Raw genomic sequence first — 16,419 nt, forward strand, 5'->3', positions numbered from 1 at the left:
AGAAATTGTAAACCAACTATGAAATTCTAAACCGAGATGATGCTATAGGACAGACTAAGCTGTGCTTAGCGCGGTCTGCGTGTGTGTATTTGAGTGTGATAATTCATCCGCGCGCCTCGTTAGTGGCAGAGGTCATGTGTGAGCCAGAGGGAAATCCGGGGGTTGAATCTGAGTGCACTCTGTCACGACGACCTTCCACCATCGCAGACCTCTCTCACCGTCCACTGCCTTATGCCTGTGATGCCGTATTTCGTCCTTTTCTTGGTTTGTCATTGGTCGGTTTTGTGTGTTGTGTTTATTATACATGCATCTAAAATGGGCCACTTAGTGGACGCACCAAATTAGGGTAAGTAGAATGAACCCCACCCCACTCCCACCCCCACCCTCCATCCCACACACATTCACAGCAGTAACATGTTTATTCAGGCAAGTGCTCACCTTTGAATTTTCTGTGCGTTCTGGTGAAATGGACGTAATTCAAGCCATACATATGGGGGGCCAGCTGGGTCTTCTGGTACAAATGCTCTGCTAATGAGTGTGCTGACTACTATGAGGACAAATTGGCCTGTTTTTCGACTATGTCTAACAAGAAAAGGCTGGATTGGATCTGTATTTGTTTGGTTTACATGCGTACCCGCTATTCAAAGTTTTTTAGAGAAAAAGTTTTTCTGCTGACAATTTTAACAGCAGGTAGTGGAAGAGTCCATCAGAATTATCAGGATATCCCTATTTTGACTTTAATGAAAATATTACAATTCAGTATTAAACATATATTATTTCTGATACTGTATTTTCATATTTTAACTTAAATACAAATAGAAATATCTTGCTAATTCTGATGGATTTCTGAGTGGATTATTTTGATGTAATGTGTTGGATCAATGGGAAATTTTGTTTTTTGAAACCATCAATATGTCTTTACTGTCAGTGCAAACCTTTTATAAAGGCAGATGTTAAAAACACAAGCCTGATATTACCTTAATCAATTATGTGTGTAAATATAAAATGTATGAAAATATATCTTTCATCCTGGACGTGCTCTGTCTCTTGGCACTGCGTATATGTTCTTTTTGGGGATTTAGTAGTTACCCGATTGACCTTTTTTGTATAAAAAAAGGTGATTTTGTTTATTGGTGGTGCACAATATAGATTATTTTGAAAGCATATATGGCATTACATTCATTTTTAGTCCTGTAATTAAAGATATTCCACACTGATACTGTATGTAGGTTTTATTGATAGGTGGAATTTGTGATTCATCAACTAATTTTCCAAATAAAGTAATACATGACGTGCTGTCTGAGAGAGGTATCCATGATTAATTTATGAATTCCAGTACTGCTTAGACAGATCTCTGAACAGGCCAGCAAATTACCAACAAAAAAGGCTAAAGCTGTAATGTTACATTAATTACATTTTTCTATTATAGAAATTTATCTATATATATTTTTCTATGTCTCGGCCATCAAAGTTGTGTTCTTTGTGCATCGATGTTGTGGAATAATTCACAATGCAGTTTTCTTTTTCTTTCAGTTTGTCACTTTTAGAAGAGTTTGACTGTAGCTGTAATGAACTGGAGTGTCTCCCCCCCACCATCGGCTACCTGCACAACCTCCGAACTTTTGCTGCGGATGAGAACTTTCTCTCAGAGTTGCCCAGAGAGGTGAGTCTCTCTGACCCTCGTGATCCCGGGGGTCCAGTCCTTTCTCGCTCTGCCGTGAAGGCTGTTTGTCGTGTTTGCCAGAGGGTGGGAGTCATGGCTCCAGCGACTCGTCTGAGGCCGGACCTGCAGACGACGGTGCAAAGCTGTGCGTTATCGCTTGCTTAATTACCCAGGGCCTGTGCTGGCGCAGCCATGGTGCAGGCCCACCTTGCAGGGAGGTGCCAGCACCTTGAGCCAAGCCAACAGCACTGGTCTGAAACTGGGAGCCCCCTGTGGACACTGCAGGCACACAGCCTGAGCACGATGGCTTCATCTGTCCTTCTCCCCATGAGCAGGACCCTGTCCAAATCTTTACATAAAGCCATTCACAGGAATCAACCACTGCATGAAAAACAGAGTTTCTGGAAGATATCCGACCAATGCAATTTTAGTGAAATTTGAGGTGTGTCGGTTGTGAGTGGTAGTTTCTCCATGTCAACACGAATATTTAAAGGAACTTCTGCACACTCCCTAAGATGGGGGATTTCTGGACTCGGATATTCCTGATTAATTAATGGATTAATTTCATGGTATGTCCTGAGACTGGACGGACATGTCTGGTATGTAATTTACGTTGAGTGTCTGACATTGACGCAGATGCACACGGCAGGAAATGTGTCAGTTTCTGGATTTATGTCTGCCCGTAAAGGCGCTTTTTCATGCAGCGCAAGCCCAGCAAAACTCATACACGTAGGAGCATCTACCTTTTCTTGTTGAAAAACGAGTCCTCTGCCCTCCCCAGGTCCAGTTTTCTCTCCGGTCTTGCAGTGTGATGGAGTAACACTGGGTTCAAAGGCTCCATCTCAAGGAAAAAGAGCTTACTGTGTGCTTTATTTGAAGTGATCATAATCATCCTGCTTTCCTCCGGTGTGCACAATGGACATCGAATTGGACGCGGACGTTTCTCTGCATGCTCACTTCATTCATGTGGATTCGTTTGCAGATCGGGAGCTGTAAGAACATCACGGTCATGTCTCTGCGCTCCAATAAGCTGGAGTTTCTGCCGGACGAAATTGGACAGATGACCAAACTGCGCGTTCTGAACCTGAGCGACAACAGGTAACCCCTGAAGCATTCCTCCGTTTCGCGGCGTGAACAGTCATCTGCCCCCTCAGAATATCACAGGTGTAATGTGTGGCAAGAATACCCTTAGTGAATAACGTGACATGAACAGGATTCAGAGTTCAGCAGCCTATACAAAATTATATACAGTATTTGGATGCTATACTGCAATTCAGAGGCAAGGTACCAGAGGCGAGAGAAACTGGCAGCATTGATGAGTACTGAGCACACTGTTGCAGTTTGTCATTGTATACACGGTGCAAATGTATAAGTAGAAAGTGTTTGGTTCCCAGCGCTTTGATTATAAGCATCAGTACACTCAAGCTATGTCAACTGAAGCCTTGCTGTGTGTTATTATGGCCTGTAATTGAGGGTTCCAGCGCACGAATAAGAGCCTTGGATAGGCCAATGCACGCTCAACACAGTAATCTTTTACCGTGCCACGCCTCGTGTCATGGCGGGGATCTCGCCGGCACTCCAGGGTTAAGTTTTTATTTGCTCATTTCTTTATAAACAGATTTAATAAGCTAGCGTAGGTGGAGTATGAGATTCCTATTACGGTGGAGTTTATGTAAACTAAACAGGCCTGTGTTTTTATTTTTCTAATGGCACATTAAGATGGCTGTACAGCATTAGGAAATGCTTCTCCCAGCCCACAGGCTAATTAAGAAAGCTCTTTATGAGATGTTTGGATGCACTGCCAGTGATTAACAGGATCCGAGGTAATTAAACTTTACCGTCACTTAACGCACAGCAGCCGATGCTACCCCGTCTCCACCAGCGCGACAGGGCACTCAAGTAAATGGGCTGCCACAAGCCAGGCAGCTGCCTTGACTATGCTCCAACTTCAGTACGCTGACCCCAGTGGTGTCTTTTCATCATTCTGAAGCAAAGAGCACCATGTCTGTTTATTTTCTGTTGGTCTGAATGGGCTATCGGTGATTATGTAGGGGTCGGTCATATTAAACAAGCATTCGGTGGGGAAATGGGACAGCTGAAAAAAGGGGTCCTTTTGGATTTCTTTCAGTACATGGAGTAAAATATCTGCTCCATGGGTCAAGGCATTTGAGCATTTGATTGTGCGGGAGTTCTGTCTAAGAGCACTTTTTTTAAGAGCGCCATGCACTCAAAAAGTGAATCAGAACTAATGGGAGCTAATGAAACCCCTCCACACATCCCCTGCTGAGTAGCAGTGGATGAAATGCTCGCAACAGACAAATGTGCCTTGGAACCTGTCAGAAAATATATCTTTCTTATAAGTGTGTGGTTGAAAAAGGTCACCCGTTGAAATCATGTTCCTGTGTTGAAAAAGTAGCAGCGTCTACACTTCAATGTCTTACTCACATCGCGGCCACTCTGACCCTCCTCTCAAACAGGTTAAAGAATCTGCCATTTACTTTCACCAAACTGAAGGATCTTGCTGCACTGTGGCTATCAGACAATCAGGTAGATGTTTTCTTCATTTTTTTCTCTTTCTGAAAAAGGTGTATGTGTTTTGTAACTGCTTGGAAAAACCTTGTGTCTGTGGTAAAAATTAGGGTAATAAAATGAGCATTGTAACCAAGTATTTTGGTTCTCTTTAACGACTGATTTGCGTCCGCCTGACTCTCTGCATGCACTATAGGTCTGTCTATACCACCTCATAAATTATAAGGGACTCCTCCCAAAATTAAAATCATTATGCTGAGCTGGCTAATGTATCAATCAAGACACATGCTGTTTTTTATTTGTCGCCATGGTACTCTCCAGTGTATGTGTAGTGACCCTTGAACCCTGTGAACCCTGTGTGCCATTGCAGTCCAAGGCCTTGATCCCCCTTCAGACAGAGGCCCATCCTGAGACCAAGCAGAGGGTCCTCACCAACTACATGTTTCCCCAGCAACCTCGGCACGATGAAGGTGGGTCAGGGAAGAAAACTCCTCTCGCACAACCGTCATTTCAGGACGCATGTTTTCATTCCACACTCTCAGAAAGGTACAGTGATGGTACATTTTTGTTCTTTAAGGAACACATTTCCCAAATGTACTGTGAAAGAACAGCAATGTTCTATTTGGGTTCTAATGAGTACCATTTACAAGCAAAATTATTAATTAAGTATGTTATGCTGGCTAGGGGTGCAATTTGATGTACCTATAAGGTACCACCCCCTTGCCAAGTGTTCTTAGGCACTTTTTTCTGAGATTGATTAAAAAAAAAAAAAAAAAAAAAATTCACTTGGTATATGAACCACCCTTGTTACTCTGTCTAAAGCGTACAGGAGTCCAGTGATGTTAAATTAGTTAGCATGTGTAAGTCTGACTTCACTCTTGGAGAAACAGTAATAATCTGATTAATCCACCTAGCTGGAGACTTTGGTCTCTTGTCCTGAAGACTTGGCAGCCAGGGCTATGTTTTTAAGCCCACAACAAATAAACATACCCCCATTTCAGTAGCACCAGTGTGGGACCTATGTTAGGCTAGTATAGTGCCGTCATAGCACCACTGTAATACCAGTATAATGGTGTGCCCTCAACGTCTCTCTCACATGTAGATTACCAGTCAGACACTGACAGTTTCAACCCCACACTTTGGGAGGAGCAGCGACAGCAGAGGATGACTGTTGCCTTTGAGTTCGAAGATAAGAAGGAGGATGAGGACAACTCTGGAAAAGTCAAGGTATTTCACGCCTCTCCTTTTCTTTTTTCAGCTTGTCTCTTATTATATTTTTATTGCTTCCTTTAGTCGCACAGCTGGAGATGATTATGTCATCTACTGCGCATTACATGGGGTGGGAGATGGTATCCCAGAATTCCGCTCTGTGAAATGTAATGCGAGAACTGGGGCAATCAAGTAGGGTAGCCTGAGGAAGGGAAAGCCGGTTCTTGGCTGGCTGCACTGTCTTAATGAATTACTGCATGGCATCTACAGTGGGGAGATAACCTTGTTTTAAGCCCTGAACCCAGACAATATAAAACACAGGAGCGCGGATCTGGAATAAAGCCACCTCTCTGGTGGTTTCTTCCCAGGTGGAGATCAATCTGAAGCGCTACCCCACTCCTTATCCAGAGGACCTTAAGAACATGGTGAAGTCAGTTCAGAACCTGGTTGGCAAGGCCAGTCATGCCACAGAGAAGTGTTCCTCAGGCACCAACATGGAGCTCCCTGGGAAGGAAAAGTTTGAGCCCCAGTGGCCCATTGCAGCAAAGGAGGTCAGAGTCCCAGTCACCTGCAGGCCAAGCAATTTCCCTAATAAACGGTGCCCATGGTGCAGTACCCCTGGGATAGTACTGAGTACATACAAAAACAAGATTCTTGCACTGCATCTAGTTCTGTGCCCGTAATGGGTTGTTAATGGGTTGTACAAACCTAACCAGATTGTTTGATGTAGTTATTGTGTCTCCAGCATCTGTCTTATATACACTACATGGCCAAAAGTATGTGGACACCTGACATCCAACATTTCATCCAAAATTATGGGCATTAATGTGGAGTTGGTCAACCCTTTGTTGCAATAACAACCTACACTCTTCTGGGAAAGCTTTATCCCAGATTTTGGAGTGTGAGCTTATGTTTAAAATAAATTAATAAACTGTGGTGAAAATTCAGCCCAATGAAATCCTTTGGCCCTTACATAATGTAGCTGCCTGTTATTATCCTTCAGAGAAGCAATTAACTGTCCTTTGGTAAGAAAGCTATTATAGTTAAACCCCTGTATATTTTGAAAACCTATCTAGAATTGTTATCATTAAAGAGTATTTTAAAATGGCATTAAACATATGTCAGCATTCTTTGATTTGGTATCATAGAAAACAGCAGCAACAATGATCAAAGCAAAAGTGTACAGTGTAGTATGCATGTTTTCTTTGCAGAAAACTGGAGACTTATGGATTAGAGTAGCTTCGTATTTTGAAGTATTTTTGCTGTATTTAAACTCAATCAGATCAAAGAAAAAAAGTGGGTTAAAGTGTGAAGCAAGAACATCCTCTTCTTTGGCTAAGAAGACCTTGGTTTCCTTTATGTGGGTTAATATGATGAGTAATGGCATGTGTAAATATGGCACATCACCTTGAAAACCTTTTGTCTTTGAGTCATTTTAAATGACTCAAAGACAAAATGACCCTGGAATAGGCACAAATTATACACAAATCATCAGAAATGTAGCCAGAATTTTTTTTTTTTGCAGTCAATGAGCATCACTACAAACCATCACAATCCCTAATGTGCTATATCTGTGATCTGTGTGACTGTGGGCACGGGCATCTGTCAATCACTATTTTCGTGCCAGGCTGCAGAAAGAGAGGCCAAAGACTTCTCCCAAGGCCAGATGACAGAACAGGGCCCCATGCACAACTCAGCAATGGAGATTCCAAAACGCAAGGAGAAGGAGGAACTCACAGAGAGCTCTGAGGTAGGGCTAAGGCAAGGACTTGAAGGATTTATGATTGGTTTTCGCTTCATTTTGACTTTTTCTATTTTGAGCCCAAGAGCGATGATGGAGGTGAAGAGTAGGAGATAAGTGAAGAGTAATGCTGAATGAGGTCTTGAAAGATGGGTTGATTCCAAGGGCTTCTCAGACTTTCATATAGCAGTTTTGGTATTGGGTTATCGCATAGAAAAATTGAGTTTTAGCTGCAAGCAAATCAAATTGTTTTGACTGTGTGGGAGCTTAGAACTCCTGTTACCAAAAATAAGGGGTCGTTTTCAAGGACACAATCAGGGAAGGGCAAAGGAGAGTGCTGGAGCTTCAATAAAACAAAGGCTGAGGTTTCTCCATTTTTGAAATTCAGCCAGATGTGACAGACTTTGTTGTGGGGTGATATATAAATGTGGAGGCACCTATTATGTGCTGGGACTTTGGAGGTGCACCCTGCAAAGGCCGTGTGCGGTTCGTATGTCAGTGGCTTCAGGCACCTGATGGTGGCGCTGTGATATTTTTTGTTAGGACGGTGTTCTTTGTCGAGAATTTCAGCTTTGTTTCATTCCTGTCGTGTAATGAAACAATACAATCTGCATGCTGTGCTTCACTGGGTGTTTTTCCTGCACATTAATGCACCATGAAGAATAAGGAAAGATTATGTTGACACCATTGCAGCAATAATTCAGAAGCTACTATCTAAAAGACTACTTTTGTACATATGTTTAAACACAGAGATACTACACTTTTATTACCCAGAAAGTGCTAAAACAGTGGAAATTGTATTTTTAGTACATTTGAGGTTTATTGTTTGTATCTTGGCTGAATGCTTTAATGTGTGTAAATATGGCAATAATAACATAAGACAAACTGAATAAATTGTGGCCATTAACATTGCCAAGGGGTTGCTTGTGTCCATATAGACAGCAGTCAGGTTCTGAAAGCTGGCACAGCGACGTGGCTTAAAAACATTGCAGACTATTGAACTTACAACTGCAAAGGTCAGTGTTAAATGGTAATTGTATGCGTAGGACTGCAGAGGCTTGCTCTGAATAGGTCATATCAAAATTCTATTCTTGGAGCTGAGCACACAGCATCTGAGCTGAACTCAGAGACGGATCAGGTAATCTGTTTTGTTGTGCTTGGCTTCCTGTCTCTCCCAAGGGGATGGCCAGTGTCAGCATTCTGGCAGTTTTAGCAAGCCTATCTAAGCGATTGCTTCAGTCACCCCGGAACATTCATTTTCATTCATTAAAACCGGACAGCTCACCTCCACCTGCTGCGCACAAGCTTCCTTCAAATATCCAGTAGTGTTCTCCGCAGACCCGAGACGTCTGTTGTATTTTTTGTTCATTACTGCCTGAATTCTCCTTCCACTATGTCTACTCACAGAGTTTGCATGGAGACATGTTCTCTTCCAGGGGAACAATCTGAGGCAGGGGGGGAGGGGGCTTGGGGGTCCAGGACACCATCGCTCATGCTTTTTGATATCACACATTTTGCTTTCTTTCAAACCATGAAGAAACTACTTTCCATTTGTTTGTGTGTTTGTTTGTTTGTTTGTTTTGCTTAGATTTCTTTACATCGCGTCGTTCCCAAGCTGCCACAGCCAGAGAACTCGGCCCTGTCCGTTACATCTTCCTGTTTCTGCCTCATAGTAAGTGGTCGGGAAATGAAAGAAAACAACAGGCCGAGCCCCAAAATTATGCTTATTAAACTGTCCTCAGCTACAAGGCATCAAATGTCATCACATGAGTACATACTTCTATGATGACAAAAAGGAGGGGAATGACTTACATTACTTCTTAACGCCAGAGTTGTCAATTGACAGGTGGATCAGCATTGTAATTTAAAATTTTGAATTTTTTAATCAGTGTCACTGTGTTTCTGTCCCAGAATGAGTTTTTAGCAGTACTGCAAATGCCTATGAACCTGAAGTTGTAATGTAGTGTTAATCTACCAAAACTTTTCTTGAAACAAACTGAACTGGTGTTAAACATTTTGATGGTAAAAGATAAAATAGATTAATGTGAATTTTTTTTTTTTGCAATATGGACATTGCTTTCATCACAGCACTTTGCCCCTCAGGGGTAAAAACAGTGAGAAGTCACTGGGAGTGATGGGTCTTTTCACAGATTAATAGCTAAGGCCAGCTTTTCTTCCACCAACACCAGCAACTGCAACTGCATGGCCACATCATTGCTGTTTGCTTACACTTGGTTCAGACTTCCTTTGAGAAAAGTTAAATCACTGTCTCACTGTCATAGAGTAGGAGGTAAGGTATTTTAACCTTGGTATCTTGCAGACATGAATATTTAAAGATGCAGCAGTCAGCAGTGAGACAGCGAGTAAAGGAGAATTAGATTGGAGAGAGAGGAAGGAGAGAGAGACGGGGGGGGGGAGATGGAGAGACAGAGAGAGAGACTTGTAGGACGTCCTCTGTCTCTGCTGCTTCTTGTGTGTCATGATACTATTGATAGTTTAGGTCAGGTGTGGTACACAGATGTGACTCAACAGTAACATGCTGTAGATTTAGGCCGTGGAAATATTGGGCACATCAAATTGAATCTTTCCCTTCAGATATTAAAGCAGAGACGTGTTTTAAATAAATAATATAAGCATCAAGGATTGTACATCAGCTACATGCTAAACTATAGTGTTCTCTGAAAGTTTGCTAAGTTGGGGAAAGGGGGAGGGGATTAATGAATTGTTGCAGTGTTGGTCTCAGGGTTGGTTGATGAATTGTTACAGGATGTCTGATAGACTACAGTGTGCTAAGAAACAGTGGCTGCCATCATGTTTTTCAGAGGAAAGTACATGTCTGTCTGTGCTATTCTGACTCAATAGTGTTGTTGCGATGTTGCAGCAGTGAGCACTGATGACAGATACTTTTGGGTATGCCATATTTAGAATTTGTTACAGATTCCACACCAGATCGTGGGGCGCATTTCAGGGATACATTCCTTAAGTTTTCATAATCATCACTCTGTACATTGTTCTTAGTGGAATGTTTTAATCTTCTCCATTATTGTGTCAGGAAATACTGCAGAACTGAGTGAAATGCTGTTATATATATTTTTAATCACATATATTTGCAATTCTAATTATTCCAGGATGAAAGAAGGGAATGGATGTACACACAGTGTACTGCACACGTGGTTAGAATACAGCAGAAATGTCACTTAGATTCCAGGGAACCCTTTCGTGCTGTTTGAATCCTACACCTCTCTGCTGCATTCTGCATGCCGCGTTATTGGGAAAGGCGGGTCTCGTCACCAGCATTTTGTACCCTCTTTTCCCAGGATTCCCTTGGAGGCTCCCCAAATGACATCCGCATTTCTGACATGAGACCTACCCTGGTGGAGCCCCCTATGTACAAACCAAAGGTTGTTTTAATGGGCAAAGACAAAAAAGGTATGTGCTGAACGGACTGTATAGGTGCATTGAAACATATACTTTTGTGTCACAGTTATTTCTCTGGCCCACGTTTTTTGACATCAGTTGATCACCCTATGATAACCTATTATGTTGAGTATGCTACTGATCGAATGATACATGTAAATAAATAGATGTATGTGTAACATAAATAAAAATGTATGGATCCCATTGTACTATAATTCTGGACATTTCAGTATAGTTGAATGCAAAAGTATTGAGATAGTGGCACAATTATTGTTGTTTTGGCTCTGCACTCCAGTACATTGGATTTGAAATGAAACACTGAATATGAGGTTAAAGTGCAGGTCCAGAGCACTGAAGACGACTGTGTCCCAATACTTTATATAATTAATTGAAAATACCACCTTAGAGCGCAACAGAAGTGGAGTTTGGTTGTGCTGCATTAGTGCATGGACAAAAGTGATTGTAAACATACTGTAAGAACTGGCTTGTGAAGAGTTTTGGACCCTTCCCTGTGGATTAAATAATGTACAGAGACGGGACAGTATGTTATTTACTTGAGATGTTAAACCAATATTTTGAGAGATTCAAGATTCAAGATTCAAGATTAAAGAAGGCACATAGAATGAGTTTGGGTATTAACACTGGTGTCTTGGCCTCATTTGTAAGACTCCTTCCATCTGGTTACTTAATACTCCCTCACCAACTGACAGTGTAATCCCTTGTGTTGTGTACCTGTAAGAATCTGGTGACTCTGAAAGCTCTCTGGGGGAATTCAAGGGGAATCCACTCTAGTCTTCCCAAGCATGTTCATCATGATTGGTTTGCAGTAGAAACAATCCTTACGGAAGGCAGACCACTGACCAAACAACAGAAATATCTTCTTGCTCTCATTTTTATAAAGCAGAACTAAGCTGACTTATCTTCTGTCTTGGGTCCGGTCCAGGAGGGTTCATATGTTTGTATGTGCGATATTCCCTCTCCTACTGAATTCCATCCAGATTGATCATTCCACCAGATATATGGGGGGTGGGCGGCTTGCTCAGATTCCACTGCCAGAAAGTTAATTTTCACTCTGTAATCCCATTGAATGCATTTTAAAGCGTTCAAGTAAACACCCTGTGTTCTTCATTCCTTTTAGTGTGTGTCTGCCTATTAAAGATTACAAAAAATATTCTTGCAAGCCACAGTAATTACATAATGTTCTCGAGGCTAGGGCCTGTGAAATGTGTTGTTCTTATTATTTACGGTGTGAAATTGAACAATAGAATCTAAATTTTTATTGCATAATCACTTACTGTTTGGTTTGAAGCCGAAAAAAGAACCAGTTCCTTCCAGAATTCCTTTCCCAGATGGATTTTTAATAGCTATGGCCATTTAGATTCAGATTCAACAATAATTAACATGAACTTGTTTTTTAAACTTTGAAATTTGTGTTCATACAATATTTCCTTTCAAAAAACATTACAGAAGTTTTAAAGCATTTTGGTGTTACTGGATTGTTGTAGTATTTTCCCTCCGTAATTCTATTGCAGCTGATGCAGAACCTTTTTAAATGCAAAAAGACGCCACTGTGCTGCTTTGTCTTCACAGAGTCGACAGATGAATCAGATGGAGATAAAATGCATTGCCTGAACAACAGTGGCTCCTCTGCCACCTATTCAGACTACTCCCCATCCCAGGGTTCTACTGGTTCTTCTAACCCCCCGGCCAATGTAACTGCCTTGCAGCCCATTGGCAAGGATGGGGCACCTCCAACGCATTGGACTAACAGGTGTGCGCCACCCCATTCATTGGTCCAAGTACTCCTATCTATTGCACATTGACATCGACCACACTACCACTGATTGCTTTCCAGATTAATGAAGTTACGGGTACCTGAGTAATTCGCAACACTTTGAAGCCATTATGTCATCTATCCATTATCACAAGTGCACACTCCAGGGACGGGGTCAACTCCATTTCAATTAAGTCAATTCAGGCAATGAATTGAAATGCAATTCATTTATTGTAAATTCTTTCCGGAATTGTCTGAATTTAATTGGAATTGACTCCAACCCTGGCACCTTCACAGGGCAATTTAGAAACACCAGTTAACCCGTAACACATGTTCAGACACCGGAAGGAAAACAGAGTTCCAGTGGGGTATTTGAATAGAACTGCCCAGTATTTAGCCAGCTGAATGATGTCAATGTCAATGGCATGAAAATATATTAGTTATTAAAATATTTGGTTTAAAAACTGGTCGAAATGTGTTGTATACTGTTCATGATCGTACTGAAAACATGTCCTGTACATATTGAAATACATATTCAAATGGATCCTTCTACACAGTTGTTTTGGTGTCTTTGAATTATCAAAGCTCCCTTTTCCTTCCGTTATTCTCTCAAAAGAAATCCTTACGTTCATGCATGGTCTGTATTTAAGCATTCTCACGTGACTCACAGTGCTGATAAATCAGTTGGATAAATCTGTCCCCAGAACATGACAGGGTAGAATTTGGCAACAAAGGGAGTGGTTGAGAATGAGAAATGAGAATTGTGTGTTCTGGGGTAACAGAAAGGATGTGTTAAAGACCTTCAGTCCATTGGCTTTAATCTGATGTGTAAGAGCAGAAAGCACTTCTGTTCTGCACCTGCTGGATTAATATGATGTGGACATCCAGCTGTCAAAATGGCTGTGTAAGGAGGAGCTGTCTGCCAGGGCTTTAATCCCTCATTACCATACATTTCCATGAGCCTGAAAGAGCAGAGCAGGATTCCCCCAAACGGCAGCGCTCTCTCAATGTCAAGGTCAGGAGGATGCCTCCTCCGTTCGCATCTTCATTGAAATGCCACGCAAATTCCACCTCTTGGCTTTCAAAGGAAATGTGCTTTGGTTATTCAGCGACAAAAATAACCTGCGTCTTTCAGTTTAATCCTGGTTGCAATTCCACCAAGGGCTTTGCTGTCACCACAGGACTTTTCTTTTGATCCTCATTTGAAATGAATGTTTGTGTAATAGCACTACTTTTAGTGATGAATTGAAAACGCAGAGGTTGAAAGGAGATGATACAGTTCTTCTTTATGAAACAGAGATGAAAGACAAAATTCACTGTATCCGTGGGAACACTTACAAGGCCAGCATAGCCATGAACATGCATGACCTTATTTTAACAAACAAGATTCTCTTTATCTCAAATTAGCTCACCCTTTTTTGAACCCCATCTTATGTTCACTGTGAGGACAGAGTTAAGGAAAATGTTCACTGAAAAAATGTAATTAGTTTTTTTTTTTTTAATTGTTCATTATGTTTAAGATACTTGTGGCCAGATGTACATACCTAAAACTTACAACGCAGAATGCAGCCTGACGAGGGTATGTTGGTGCGTAGTCTCCATTAAATGAACGCCTTGATCTCTTTAGAGGCGGAGAAATTCGCCCAAAAATCAACCCTTGTTAATTGGGTGACTTTGAATAAATTCAACGGAATACACAATCAGCAACGCTAATAATATCTTCTCCCATTATTTGCAGGATCCTCCCTTAAGTGCATGTGCATTAAGGAGAAAAGCTCACGTAGATGACACACTTACTGTGTTTCCAGCCCCATGTGCCTGTTTGATACATAATACAAATGTTTGTGCCCCTGAAACTAGTTGAAAAAGCCTTAGTAAATCTGGCCCTTAATGTTCCCCTTTCAGGTCCTATTCTCACTCACTGACATATGATTCATTAATCTTTCAGGCCATTAAGATTTTCAAATAAAAACGAGCTCTGCCTTTTTTAGAGGTCACAAAATAGAGGAGGGAAATCATTTAATTGTTTGAGGATTTAAATGAGGTTTGCTTTTTCACTGTGACTCTTTAACGGTCTGCTTGAAGCTGAATGACTTTTTATTTTTATTTAGAATGCTAAAAGTAAAAGGTCTGTGATGTACATGTGCTTTCATTGACATTGAAAAGCCGGCAGTGGTGTGTTGTTGGAGTGCACAGGTTATCCCTGCTTTTTGGCTGTCTCTACAGGTTGGCCCAGTCCTTCCCCAAGCCCATTGAGACAAAGCCATTGCTGAGCCAGAGGGAGACACCTCCTTCTAGCACCCTGCAACAGCGCGGCGAGAGACGCCCTCTCAGTGACACCTTCGAGAGCTGGAACGACTCCTCCCACTATGACAACACAGGGTTTGTGGCAGAGGAGCCTCCCATGGAGACCTCAAGCAGCGGTAATCCCATGCTGGGCTCCAAGCCCAGGAGCAACTCCTCACATGGCCGTCGGCCTCTCATGAGGCAGGAGCGGATAGTAGGCGTCCCTCTTGAGCTCGAGCAGCCCTCCCACTCTTTCCACCCTGTCCGCAATACTCCTGAAACCGAAGTGCCTCCTCCTCCTCCTCCCAACCCCTGGCAGAACTGGACGAGGACCCCCAGCCCCTTTGAAGACAGAACAGCTTTCCCGTCCAAGCTGGAGCTCACCCCGGCGAACAGCCCCAACCCGGAACGCAAGGACTTTGAGATGGGCGAGCTGCCCAGGACCTTCCCCTCCACGGGAGCGTGGGGTTTCCTGGATTCCCGGGAATCCCGGGACTCCCGTGACTCCCGAGACTCCCGAGACTCAGGGACGGAGCGGGGTCACTCCAACGTCTTCACACATGTGCAGTGCAGGCAAGACGCTGCCAAGGGTGCCCTGGTCATCAGCAAGAGCACAGAGAGGCTCTCCCCAATGATGAAAGAGGTGAAGGCTAAGTTCAAAAAGTCCCAGAGCATCGATGAAATAGACATGGGCTCCTACAAGGTGTACAGCATCCCACTAGACAGCTACAGCTCCAGCATAGAACACCAGGGCAGTGTGGACAGGCCAGACCTCCCACCACCCATGGAGCAGAGCATGTCGAGGAGCCTGTCCGCTCCAATGCTGGATGATGATCTAGATGTCTACGGCACGGCAAAGAGCTCACAGCAGCAGAAGCCTGCCATCCCTAAGAAGGTTTACCAGTTTGACCAAAGCTTCAACCCTCAGGGTTCCATGGAGGTGGTGAAGCCTGAGAGAAGGGCCCCACCCCCTTTCCCAAACACTCCTGAGTATGTCAACCAGCCAGGCAAGACCTTGCCCAAGGAGCTGGTGAGTCCGAGAGGCTACCGTGGCTATCCCCCCATGGAACATATGTTCTCATTCTCTCAGCCCTCAGTCAATGAGGAGATCATCAGCCAGCCCATCCCCGCCCCGAGGTCCCGGCCTGGCTTCCTGCGGAGGGCCGATTCTTTGGTCAGCTCCACAGAGATGGCCCTCTTCCGCAGGGTGGCGGAGGCCCAGGAGCTACAGTTCAACGAGCGATATGGGAGGCCGCACTTCAAGGGCATGCTTGAACACCAGAACAGCGTGTCCACAATATCGGACTCTCAGTTCCACAAGAGAAACGGCCGATATGAAGACGAGTACTCATCCTACCAGGAGCCCAAAAAGCCCATCATGGGATACCCCACCAAGAGCCTGACTCAACGGCGGCCCCTGTCTGCGAGGAGTTACAGTACAGAGACCTATGGGGCGTCACAGGCACGGCCTGTGTCGGCAAGGCCCACCATGGCTGCCCTGCTGGAGAGGTTGCCTTCAGATTACAGCCTGAGCTCCTGCACAGAGAAGAGTATTGATGGAGACATGAAGCTGCGGTCTATAATGCAGAAGCCTGAAGACCCAACCTCCAAAATGCCAGTGGACTGGAGACAACAGCTGCTTAGACATATAGAAGCTAAAAGATTAGACAGGGTAAGTTGGATGTTCACTCCCCATCATCACCACAGTCACAAAAGGATTCGCTATTAGCACTTTTTCCCATGTGAGCCTATTACAGAAAACCACTAGAGTACATGACCTTGATAGCCTTTGTCAAGCCC

The 16,419-nt window shown here is 43.2% G+C and overlaps 1 protein-coding gene across 20 annotated transcripts in view; it reads left to right on the forward strand.

Annotated features, from left to right (window-relative positions):
- The window catches only part of lrrc7 (leucine rich repeat containing 7), a 134,753-nt gene that overhangs the window by 105,311 nt on the left and 13,023 nt on the right, over positions 1-16,419 (forward strand). For 12 of the 20 annotated variants that reach the window (XM_035413355.1, XM_035413357.1, XM_035413356.1 and 9 more), the window contains 12 exons: positions 329-346; positions 1,534-1,663; positions 2,646-2,761; positions 4,141-4,210; positions 4,563-4,662; positions 5,295-5,419; positions 5,770-5,952; positions 7,029-7,151; positions 8,731-8,814; positions 10,460-10,571; positions 12,150-12,330; positions 14,560-16,291. In XM_035413355.1, coding sequence (XP_035269246.1) covers positions 329-346; positions 1,534-1,663; positions 2,646-2,761; positions 4,141-4,210; positions 4,563-4,662; positions 5,295-5,419; positions 5,770-5,952; positions 7,029-7,151; positions 8,731-8,814; positions 10,460-10,571; positions 12,150-12,330; positions 14,560-16,291 — 2,974 coding nt within the window. Of the gene's footprint in view, positions 1-328; positions 347-1,533; positions 1,664-2,645; positions 2,762-4,140; positions 4,211-4,562; positions 4,663-5,294; positions 5,420-5,769; positions 5,953-7,028; positions 7,152-8,730; positions 8,815-10,459; positions 10,572-12,147; positions 12,331-14,559; positions 16,292-16,419 lie in introns of those variants that run through there. The other 8 variants (XM_035413354.1, XM_035413372.1, XM_035413373.1 and 5 more) reach the window with 6 other exon arrangements.

The sequence above is a fragment of the Anguilla anguilla genome, chromosome 4 (assembly GCF_013347855.1).
Source record: "Anguilla anguilla isolate fAngAng1 chromosome 4, fAngAng1.pri, whole genome shotgun sequence".
Classification (NCBI taxonomy): Eukaryota; Metazoa; Chordata; class Actinopteri; order Anguilliformes; family Anguillidae; genus Anguilla; species Anguilla anguilla.